Here is a 12,015-nt window from a genome sequence, read left to right as displayed (position 1 = left end):
TTCCAAACACGAATTTTCACGTCTGTAACCATCAGTTTTTGAGACATACCGTAAGTATCCACATTAAAAGAATTCAATTTTTTCAATTCCTTTGACCCTCTCTCCTTAAGTTAATTTTCCGAAAACAAAAAATACGTGTTTACTTATAAAGGAGCTCCTAAATACCAATTATCACGACTGTAACATCTTCAGTTTTCTAGATATTTGTCCTCATAAAAGGAATTCAATTCCTTTGCACACCCTGTCCCCCCCAAGTTTATTTTCCCCCTAAAATGCACTTTTCTTTATTTTAAAGGAGAATCCAAATTCCAATTTTCATGTCTGTATCAACTTTCATACAAATAATTTAATAAATTTTTCAGTTCTTTCACCCCCCTTAATGGGATTTTCCGAAATCAAAGGAAAATGTGTTACTTTACTTTTAAAGGGGATTCCAAACACCAATTTTCATGTCTGCAACATCTATAGTTTTTTAGATATAAGTAGACTCATGCAAATAATTTAACTAATTTTTCAATTTTTTCAAGTGGATTTTCGAAAGAAATTAAAAAAAAAAAAAAAAGCATTTCTTTATGAGATTCCAATCACCAATTTTTACATCTGTAACATCTTCAGTTTTTGAGATATCAGTATCCTAATACAAAGAATTCAACCCACTTTTCAGTCCTTTCTGCCCGCCCTTCCCCCCCTCCCCCAAGTGTTTTTTGCGAAAACAAAAAATACATGTTTCTGATTTTTGAAAGGGATTAAAACTACCAATTATCACTTCTGTAATGTTATGTTTTTGAGATATGCTGTAGATATTCTCATTCTAAAAATTCATCCCCTTTTTTTTCCCCCCTTAAGTGGTTTTTCCAAAAAAAATTATCTAAGTCTCTTTACTTTTACAGGAGTACCAGTTTTCAAGTCTGTAACATGTTAAGTGTCTGAGATATATTGTTGTCCTAGATATAATTTTTTAAATTTCCTCCCTGTTTGTCACATCCGTTCACTCCCTATTCATTGGAATTTTCAAAAACAAAAGAATACGTGTTTCTTTATTTTTAAAGGAGACTCCAAATACCAATTTTCATGTCTGTAACATCTTCAGTTTTTGAGATATAAGTATCCTCATAAAAGGTATTCAACCAATTTTTCACCCTTTTTCACCCCTCTTAATGGCATTTTCTGAAAACAAAAAAATACGTGTTTCTTTATTTTTAATGGAGAATCTAAATATCAATTTTTACATCTGTAAACTTTTAAAATTTCGAGAAATAGATATACTCATTTTAAAAATTCACCCCCCCCCCCCCCCTTTTCACCCCCTTAGTGACGGAATATCCAAAAATCCTCCCTTAGTGAGCACCTACATCGTAATATAAATGTATGCTCAAAATTTCATTCCTTTATGTCCAGTAATTTTGGCTCGGCGATGATGAATCAGTCAGTCAGTCAGTCAGTCACGACAAGTTATTTTATATATATAGATAAACATTGCTCAGAGGCAGAAAAGTGAAAAAATAAGTTATGGTAAAGATAACTTTTTCAGTTCTGTTACCCCAGAACCATCGGGCGAGTTGGCTGTGCGGTTAGGGGCGCGCAGCTGTGAGCTTGCATCCAGGAGGTAGTGAGTTCGAACCCCACTATCTCCCGAATACTGGATACTGGCCACACTTAAGCAACTGCAGCTATCACGCTCGGTATCTTTAAGATTAACATTCTGTAAAGTAATTGTAATTGTTTCACTGATTACTTGTTGAAAAGTTAATTTCTAATCATAAATAGTAAAATATTTCTCAAGTAACTGTAATTGAGCCCAGTTATTTTTTTCTTGTGTTCTTGCCTTCACTGCAAACCAGTAATCTCTTTCTTATATTTCACCTTCATTGTAGCTTACTAATGTGCAAACTTGCTGTAGTATTCTGGATCCTTGTAGTCACTAGTTGTTTCAGGCAGATTTGTAAATAACAATCCTGAGAATGATACTAAGCCCAAGGATTAATAAACATATAAACTTTCAATGATTTCTTCTTCTGTGCTGTTTTTGACAAACCAGACATGCACACAAAGTTATTGTTGTTATTAATAATGATAGTAATTTCTTATTGCGTGACAGAATTGAAATACCACAATAAATTTATTTGTGTACATACAGGTATGCCATCCTTACTAAGGAAACATGGCCTGCATGGCGTGGGAATGAGAAACAGGGCATTGAATGGATCATGAACAGTGTTAATATGGAGAAGAGCCAGTATCAGTTGGGAATGACCAAGGTGTTCATCAAGGCTCCTGAATCGGTAAGCAATTTTATTTCAGTGTGTTAGCACAGTATATGTTGTTATGATGGAAACCATTTTTCTTCAGATTTCATTTAATTTAAAACTCTTTACCAGTCTGTCAAATCTAATTCAGTATGACATAAATAGAGAATGTTAAAAAACAGGTTTTGAAAAGGAAATGGAATTTAGCCCATTTAGCATGGATACAGGAAACATTACATAATGATCTGTTTGTGATAATTCAGTGGATATAAAATTATATTAAAAATATATGTGAGGAGCATTGTTGCCAAACATATTAAATGCATCTAGGGTTGAAATATCTGCATTTGATGTTGTTGAATCAGATGAGGTAATTTCATATTCTTTCTCATAGCAATTTTTGTCTTGCAACCTACATTGTGCATGTTTATTGCATCACTATACACTTCTGATTACTATGGAGGGCTACTTACCTGTGGGAGAACAGTCAGAAGAAGAAAGTGAATTAGAGTTGCAGTGGGGGTGGGGGGGGTGGGGTGGAAATGTTAACGGTAATCACTCCTGATGTTCTTTATGAACGATCATTTTGTATAAAAATTATAATGTTGAGTGGATTGGTTCAAAATGGATTAAGTGAAATTTGTTGGTGAAAATGGTGCCTTTGTTTGTTAAGAAAAGGTTTCAGTTGTAACTCATTCTGGAACATACCTAGGTCTTGCTGTTTAGAAACTTAATATGTCTTATTTGGTTCGAAAGTAATTTTAATGACCAATAGAGATAATTCTAAACTCCAGGCAGGTGAAACGAAGTTCCTCCACATTGTGATTCAGAAAAGCAAGAAAGACAAGGTCAGGAATGAGATCAGAGAAGAAGTAGGAAGAGATGGTTCACTCCTCAATAAGATCCAGGTACAAGAGTGAAATGGTTTGATCACATGAAGAGGATGCCAGCAAACAGAACTGCAAAGAATGAATTGGACAGAAAAGTAAAGGAAGACGATCCATTGGAAGACCACGTAGACTTTATATGTTTTGTAATGATGCTCCTTATATAAATTATGTTGTGGTTCTATTTCATATGGTAGTAGTGGTGTATAATTTGTTTTCATTCCCATGTTTTGATATTTAGCTTTTCATGTTGGAAGAACTTCGAGAGAGAAAGTTCAACCAGTATGCTCGAATTATCCAGAAAGCTTTCAAGAAGTATTTTGCTCGCAGACAGAATGAAAAACAAAAGGATGAAGCATCAGGTAAGTTACTTTTTAATTTCTGCATATTTTAGAAAGGGCCAGTGTTAATAGTTCATAAATATTGATACTCTTTGTTCTAGATATGTTTTTTGGCAAGAAGGAGCGTAGAAAATTCTCTATCAATCGCAACTTTGCATGTGATTATATTGGACTGGATGCCAGGCCAGTTCTTCAGAATCTTGTGGGACGAAGAGAAAAAGTATTTTTTGCAGAAGTTGTGAAGAAATATGACCGTCGCTTCAAGGTAATTCTTTTTTCTGATGTCCTATTTTTATTCTGTTTTGAACAGTAGGCATATTCACCATTTACAGTGATGGTTTTAGATATATTATTATTATTAGAGTTTGTCATTTATATCGTTACAAATAAAACACTGTCTGTTTTATTGTGGATCTAATTTATTCTAAGATGGCCTAGATTAGTGCGCACATGTATATACAGTACATACACAGTTATATTTGAGAATGGATGACAACAGTCCCGTAATTGTGGCTATTTACAAAGTCTCTGTCTTCCTCACAGCAGGTAGTTTGGCTCGCTGGTATTACCTGCTGATAATCCTGATTGACAGATCTCACTTTCACTTTGCCTGCACTACCATTCACTCCTCACAGCAGCTTCACATACACAGGTTTGAATACACAGTCTGCCAGAGTCGCAATAAACGATGACTGTTCCTTGGCTTGACTCCAGGTGAATTCAGTCATTGACACTGTTAACATAGTCAACTCAGTTACTTCATACTCACCATGTCCACTCTACACAGTGGACTACACAGCATGTATTACTTGGCAGGACAATAACACAGCACCACTAAACAACAGTAGCCACACTTTAACATTACTCTTCATCGTACTCGCTCCAGTAACAACCCTGACGACAACTGTGCTACTACTCTCCAACTCCACAACTGACACTATCCCTGGTGGAACACTCAACATTACAACACAACAACAACTCCTCGTTTGTGGCGGCCCTGTATTTATATTTCTTTTGATGAAGTACTGGAATTTTTGAGGTACAGCTACAGAAGGAATATTCTCATTTTGTCTTTGAAAAGGCCCACAGGGAAACCAGACCAAAGCACAATAGAAGAAGAGGCCGCGGCATGTCCTCAGGCTGGCTGGGAGGCCACTGGTCTGACCTGTTCATCCCTTCCAGGAAATACTGAAGTGGTCTTCCAGAGGACTGGCCATCACCTGAGCATATGACCTCAAAATTTATTTCTTCAATTGTTAAATATTAATTTTGTAACAAAATTTGGTGAAGATTAAGAATTTAGGTAACATTTATAAATGTGTTTGAATCACATAATTCGACCTGTTTTGTCATTGCTTGTACCTATGTTTATTAACTGAGAAACTTTTCAACAAAATGGACTCTACCAAATACTTTAAAAAAAGGAAGAAAGAATGTCTGTATACAGCGCTTATTGTATGTAAATTTGTAGTTGTGCATAATCTCTCCTGATCTGAAGATGGCTCACTACATTAATTTAAAACTACAGTGTGATTGGCTTCATATACATTTATGTATGTTTCATAGATTTCTCTTTTACCACATTAATTACAATTTATAATATTTGTTTAGGCCACTCGTAGAGATCTTATCCTGACATCTCATGCTGTCTTCCTGATTGGCCGTGAACAAGTAAAGAAAGGTCCAGAGAAAGGAAAATATGTTGAAGTTCCTAAAAGGAAGATTGAATTTGAGAATATTAGCAATGTGTCTGTCAGCTTACTTCAGGTAAGGTCATGCTGATTATTTGACTATACGTAGGTGGTTTGAAAAGTTCTCGGAATGTACTAGAATTAAGTATCTTACCTCAGTGGAACTGCTTTTATTTTTCAACATAGTCTCCCTGTAGACTAATGCATTTGGTCCAGCGATGTTCCAATGCCTTGATCCCATCTCGAAAATGAGATTCCTTCAGGCCTGCAAAATACCTCTCCAATTCGGTTGTCATTTCTTCCCTTGTAGAAAATCTCCGTCCACCGAGGAAAATTTTCAGCTTGGGGAATAGATGAAAGTCTGATGATGCCAAATCAGGTGAATAAGGTGGATGTGGCAACAATTCGTACCTCAGTTCATGAAGTTTTGCCATGGCAGCAACACTTGTGTGCGACGGAGTATTGTCCTGATGAAAGATGACCTTTTTCCTTGCCAAACCAGGCCTTGTTTCGCGTATCTTTTCCTGTAGTTGGTCTAGGAGGTTTGCATAGTATTGCCCCGTAATTGTTTGGCCAGTAGGAAGATAATCTATCAGCAGAATGCCTTTTTCATCCCAGAAAACTGAGGCCATGACCTTTCCGGCTGAACGCACTGCCTTTGCTTTCTTTGGTGGCGGTGAATCAGCATGTTTCCACTGCTTTGACTGCTGTTTTGTCTCTGGGGAATAGTAGTGGACCCAAGTTTCATCTGTAGTCACAAACCGGCGCAAAAAATCTTGTTGGTTGCACTGAAAACGGGCCAGACTTTGTTCGGACATTTCCAATCTGGTGCGTTTATTGTCCAATGTCAAGAGCTGCGGCACCCATCTTGCGGATAATTTTTTCATACCCAATTCTTCGGTTAAAATATAATACACCCATTCAGAAGACATCCCTACAGCTTCAGCAATCTCCCGCACTTTCAGTCGACAATCCTCCATGATCATTTTATGCACTTTTGCGATAAATTCTGGGGTCGTAACACTTTTTGGCCGTCCACTACGCGGATCATCATCCAAGCTCTTCCGACCAAATTTAAACTTGCTGGTCCACTTGGCAACAGTTGAAAATGAAGGAGCAGAGTCTCCCAGTGTGTTCTGAAAGTCGGCATGAATTTCCTTTGCTTTCATACCTTTCTTTACAAAGTATTTAATCACTGCTCGAATCTCAGTTTTTTCCATTGTCACAAATCACTACGCGGGAACAACAACAAAGAGTCATCACTACCACACTCCTGCAGCTGGAGCACTGACGCGCCACGTGTTCACTCACAAAGGAACCTCATTGTTCTAGCACTGACATCTAGCGGTGATTCTGAGAACTTTTCAAACCGTCCTCGTATGTTATTATTGCAGATGTTCATGTGTTTGTAAGAAATATAGTGTTCGTAAGAAATATACAGTACATCTAAACAAAAATTTGGAATACCTTAGGCTTGACCTCAGTTTTATCTTAAATTCTAGTCATTCATGCTTGAACAGTAGTCGTCATCATCATCATCATCTTGAACAATCTCCAGTTGCTTGGGTGTGGTAAATGAGTCCCTCCATCTCATTCTGTCCGTTTACACTCTAGTCACTCCCGTGTCCCAGTCATAACCTCTCTTCGGTACATTGTTCTTGATGAGATCCACCTACTTCTTTCATGGGCTTCCAATTGGTCCTCTTGAATTCCAACTTTATCTTCATATTGTGATCTTTGCGACTTTTAAAGATACCGCTCAAAATTACCTGTCTATTAATGTCCTTCCATGCCATCTCTCCACTGACATCTCAAAACATACCACTTAGTTGAGCAGCTCGTCTCCTTTCTCCCAAGTCTTCCCAGCCCAAACTTTGCAACATTTTTATAACACTACTCTTATATCGAGAATCACCCAGAACAAATCAAGCTGCTTTTCTTTGGATTTTTTCCAGTTCTTGAATCAAGTAATCCTGGTGAGGGTCCCATGCACTGGAACCATACTATAGTTGGGGTCTTACATGTCTGTTGATCTGGCAAATAAACTCCCAGCTAGACGCACTCATCTGGTTGGTACCTTGCGGAAGAATAGAGTTGGGCTTCCACCAGGTATAGAGGAAAGAGTCAAGAAAGGAGAAATGGTTGCTAAGGAATCAAAGAATGGTATCCTAGCATTGAAATGGATGGACAAGCGAGAGGTTTATATGCTCTCGACTAAGAACCAGTTAGAATTCGTATCTTCAGGAAAATATGATAGGAGTAACACGGAAATTTTCAAACCATCTATAGTTATTAACTATAACAAAGCAAAGCCTGGCATTGATGTATCTGATCAGCTATCATCCTATAATACACCTGTTCGGAAAACTGTGAGATGGTATCAGAAGGTAGCGACGGAACTACTAATTGGAACGAGCTTGGTGAATTCATGGCTTGCATACAGAAACTATCAGACAGTGCCAAAGCTGCAGAAAATGTCCATCGCTACCTTCAAGGAGAAATGTGCTCTTGACCTGATGTGCTTGTCGGATGAAGTAGAAACACCTCGTCACAATCATGGTATCCATCTCCTTGTGGAGATGGAAGAAACTTAAAAGGCTGGAAATTCCACACGGAAGAGAAGGAAATACTACAGCATATGCTACAAAGCAGTTAACGAAACTGGAGGTCAACAGGCTGCAAGGAAAGCGAAGAAAGTAACAACATACTGTAAACATTGCCTGGACAAAGCATTCTTATGCAAACCTCACTATGAGTTGGTTCACAAGTGATGTCTATCTTGTAAAAACTGTTATCCTTTCATATCATTTATACTATGGCATAAAATTCAATGACTAGCACTATATAGCGTCATCTGTGATGTGTTTTTTTTTCTTTTGTAATTTTAACTTTGCTGGGCTGAGTGGCTCAGATGGTTAAGGCGCTGGCCTTCTGACCCCAACTTGGCAGGTTCGATCCTGGCTCAGTCCGGTGGTATTTGAAGGTGCTCAAATACGTCAGCCTCGTGTCGGTATATTTACTGGCACGTAAAAGAACTCCTGCGGGACTAAATTCCGGTACTTCGGCATCTCCAAAAACCGTAAAAGAGTAGTTAGTGGGACGTAAAACAAATAACATTAAAAATAAAAAATAAAAATAAAAAATATATATAATATATAAAAATTTAACTTTTCTTAGAACAATGAAGCTCCATTGATCTAATAATAACCATTTCTGAAGTTATGTAACAATAGTTTGTAAGAATAAAGCAATAATAGGCTCCAATCCACATTATTTTCCTTGGCATTAATAATTAAATTCTGATGGTAGCGCATGTCACCCCATGGGGTGACAAATCCCAGAGAAATTCCACTGTCTGTTGCACAATGCACAGCGTGCTGAGAAAGGAATGGGCACCATGCTGCACTCTATGAACACCTTACGTGAACAAACAATGCAATACAACAGCGAATGGTAACACTAGTTTCGCGCGACAGCCTAAAGTTGAGAGTCCTGGACACATTACCGTGTCACCCCATGAGGGGTGACATCGTCTTCAGCGTGCTAAACTCTCCAGTATTTTACAAACTACACTGGTCAGGCTGATTGGTCTGTAGTTGTTAGATTTTCTTTTATCACCCTTTCCTTTATAAATTGGTATTATTATAGATTCCTTCCATTCCTTTGGTATAACACTATTATTTATGACATAGTCAAAGAGAAATTTTAAATAAGGCACAGTGTACAACCTCATTGTCTTTAATACCTCCCCAGTAATTTGATCACTCCCTGCTGCTTTTCCTTGTTGAAGCAGTTGGATTTCTGTGAAAATATCCTCATTTGTGAATGAGAAGCTTCTTGCTTCCTTATGTGTCTCTTCCTCTCTATCTTCTGTTTTGATTTCTAACTTCTGACAATCTTATACTGAACCTCTGAATTCCCTACTGAATAGATTTGCTTTCTCAATATCTGTTAAAAAGTGTTCACCCCCTTCTCCCATCATTGTGGGAATTTGGATTCCTTTTCCCTTTTGATTCCTAATATATGAATACAGCTTTTTCCATTTACCTTCTTGAAGTGTGCCATTCATGTAAATCTCTTTTGCTTCCTTTTTCACTCTATTAAGTTCCCTCATTAGGTGTTTTCTAGTTTCTCTACTCTCCCTATCCTCTTTGATTTTCCTGTTTACTATTCTACATTTTCTTTTCAATTTTCTTATTTCCCTTGTACAATAAACAGGGTTTGAGGTCATTTTACCGTACATAACAGGTACAAATCTCTTCTCTCCTTCCCAAATTATTCCTTTAAAGTTTGCCCAAAAGTATCCACATTACTCCCTTCACTTATCCAACAACTAAATTGTGATGTAAGGTAAGTCCTGAATTCATAACTTTAGTTTTTCTGTACAATTTCTTGTCTTGTGTGACCGTCTTATTAAGCCTTTTTGATACCTGTCCTACATCGATTATTACAGCCTTATGGTCATCTATTCCTTCAATTACCTCAGTTTTATCAACAATTTCCCACGGTTTAACCAAGAATACATCTAGTAACTTATTGAGACAAGTTGGTGTTTGTACTACTTGTGTAAATTCTCCCTCCCAAATTAACTTATTTGCCATTTTTAGAGAGACCTCTAGGGTAAAATGGTACATCCAGCTAGATTGTTATCAGAAACAAAATAGATTTTCAGTTTAAATATTTTTGCAGTGTTAAATCTCTCAGTATTCAGTTATTTCACTTAATGTATCTCTAGTCTTGAAAGTCTGTAATGTTAGTTAATGTTGTACCTTTATTTCAGGATGATTTTGTAATTATTCACACAAGAGATGACTATGACAGTTTCTTGGAGATTGTCTTCAAGACTGAGTTCTTGCTTTCCCTAAGCAAGAAGTACAAGGCACACTTGAACAGAGATCTGAACATCACATTCTCCAACAGGTACTTCTTTAGGATTAATTTCGTAGAGCAGTATTGCATACTGGTGGAGGATGGCTCGGTGACTTTACTGCAAGCTTCGTGCCAATACAGTTGCAGTTTGAAACGTAGAATGCATGCAAATTTTTTTAACTGTGAAATTCTCTTTCATATGATTTTGATTTCATGAAAGACTGAGGTTTTTGACTTATTAATACATGATTTAAAATTTCAACAAAATCATCAAGCATGTTATTGATTTATGTGGATCCAGCAGCATAGCCAATTCATGACACCAGATCCTTTGAACACTATTGAGCATAGTCTGTACTTGGAAGAGTGTTTTGGTCCTGTTGATGTTGATGATGATGATGATGATTGCTTTACGTCCGACTAATTACTTTTACTGATTTTAGGGAAGTCCAGTTGCGACTGTCTGCATAGCTTAGCTCAGAGGTTGCAAAACATCCCAAATTAATGACGATTGTTGGGTATTACTCACTCAACAAAGAGTGAAGACTAGTAGTCAAATTCATTTGAAGTAGTGAGTCAGAACGCAGAGATGGACTGAGACTACCATCTCTACCGTCACTGTGTACAACAAAGAAATAATCAGAAAAAGAAGGATTGAATACCAGTATTCATTTTATCTGTATTCTCTTAATTTTCAGTCAGTCAATCAATAAATCATCAATCAAACAAACAAACAGGAAGTCAGTCATCACTGAGCCGGGCTGAGTGGCTCAATCAATATTGGAAGGTGCTCAAATACATCAGCCTCATGTCGGTAGATTTACTGGCACGTAAAAGAACACCTGTGGGACTAAATTCCGGCACCTCAGCGTCTCCGAAAACCGTAAAAGAGTAGTTAGTGGGACGTAAAACAAATAACATTATTAGTCATCACTGAACTGCATTTAGGCTGTTGCCCAAGTGGCAACTTTGCTATATATTGTTTACCTAATCCTTTCTTAAGTGATTTCAAAGTACTTGGAAATTTATCAAACATTTCCCTTGGTAAATTATTCCCTTAATTCCTCTTCCTATAAATGGACATTAGTTTATGATTCCTTAACTTCTTTTAGCAAACCAGAGGTTAAGGCTCTCACAAAATACTATCCTTTTTCTCCCTTTTGTGCCATTGAGCTAGTCCAGAATCTCCTCTTATACTTTTCTGCCTCTTCTTTTCTACCACAAAGTTCCAATCTCTCATCCTCTCTGTTCTTACTTGGCCCTTTACCATTTTCTTCAAAGACCTCCTCTTTCGTTTTATATATCTTTTTGATCTCTTCCTCGTTTACTTCTGACTGACACATACTGTACACTTGAATAGGTAAGATATCCACAGGGTTGTTCGAAATCTTGTATGCTAGCCTCCTATCACTTATCTAGAATGTTCTTGTACAATAAGCCTATGCCTTCTTCCTTGTAGACCATCTTATACTCCCCAGATTCCAACACTCCTTCTCCTTTCCATCATACTTTACATAATCCTAAAATACTGATATTGTGTACCTCCATATCCTTCTTCACATTCTGTAGTTTACTTTTTTCATTCATCATTCAACATTCCAAGTTTTGATCCTCAAACCAGATATTTTGATCATCTTGTTGTTAACTCTCTCATCATACAGTTGTCCTAATATAATGTCCATGCAGAGATCGAATTTTGGGCATGTTATTTCTGAATATTTCTTCTCACGAGCTACCATTTAATATAGATTTTATCCAGTGGAACAAGGTGTACAATAAGGAACTTTAACCCTTTGCGCTCCTGTGTCAGGTGTAACCCGCCCAAGGAATGTATGAATTTCACAGTCTTATTATGTAATTTTGGTTATTTCTTATCTGCAGTCGTGTAGTGGAAAGCTTGAGCTACATCTATGCGCAATATAAATTGATTGTTTTTGTCATTCGATAGTTTTACATTTCGTTATTGGCTTTTTTTGTCACA

General features: G+C 37.1%; 1 protein-coding gene across 1 annotated transcript in view; it reads left to right on the top strand.

The window, feature by feature from the left end:
- The window catches only part of LOC136874177 (unconventional myosin-Ie), a 458,144-nt gene that overhangs the window by 397,006 nt on the left and 49,123 nt on the right, over window positions 1-12,015 (top strand). Inside the window, exons 16-20 of the mRNA XM_068227689.1 lie at window positions 2,138-2,282; window positions 3,375-3,495; window positions 3,576-3,739; window positions 5,086-5,241; window positions 9,946-10,085. Coding sequence (XP_068083790.1) covers window positions 2,138-2,282; window positions 3,375-3,495; window positions 3,576-3,739; window positions 5,086-5,241; window positions 9,946-10,085 — 726 coding nt within the window. The remainder of the gene's footprint in view (window positions 1-2,137; window positions 2,283-3,374; window positions 3,496-3,575; window positions 3,740-5,085; window positions 5,242-9,945; window positions 10,086-12,015) is intronic.

This window comes from Anabrus simplex, chromosome 5 (genome assembly GCF_040414725.1).
Source record: "Anabrus simplex isolate iqAnaSimp1 chromosome 5, ASM4041472v1, whole genome shotgun sequence".
Taxonomy (NCBI): domain Eukaryota; kingdom Metazoa; phylum Arthropoda; class Insecta; order Orthoptera; family Tettigoniidae; genus Anabrus; species Anabrus simplex.
Note: the sequence above shows the minus strand (reverse complement) of the source record. Positions and strands in the feature narration are given on the sequence as shown.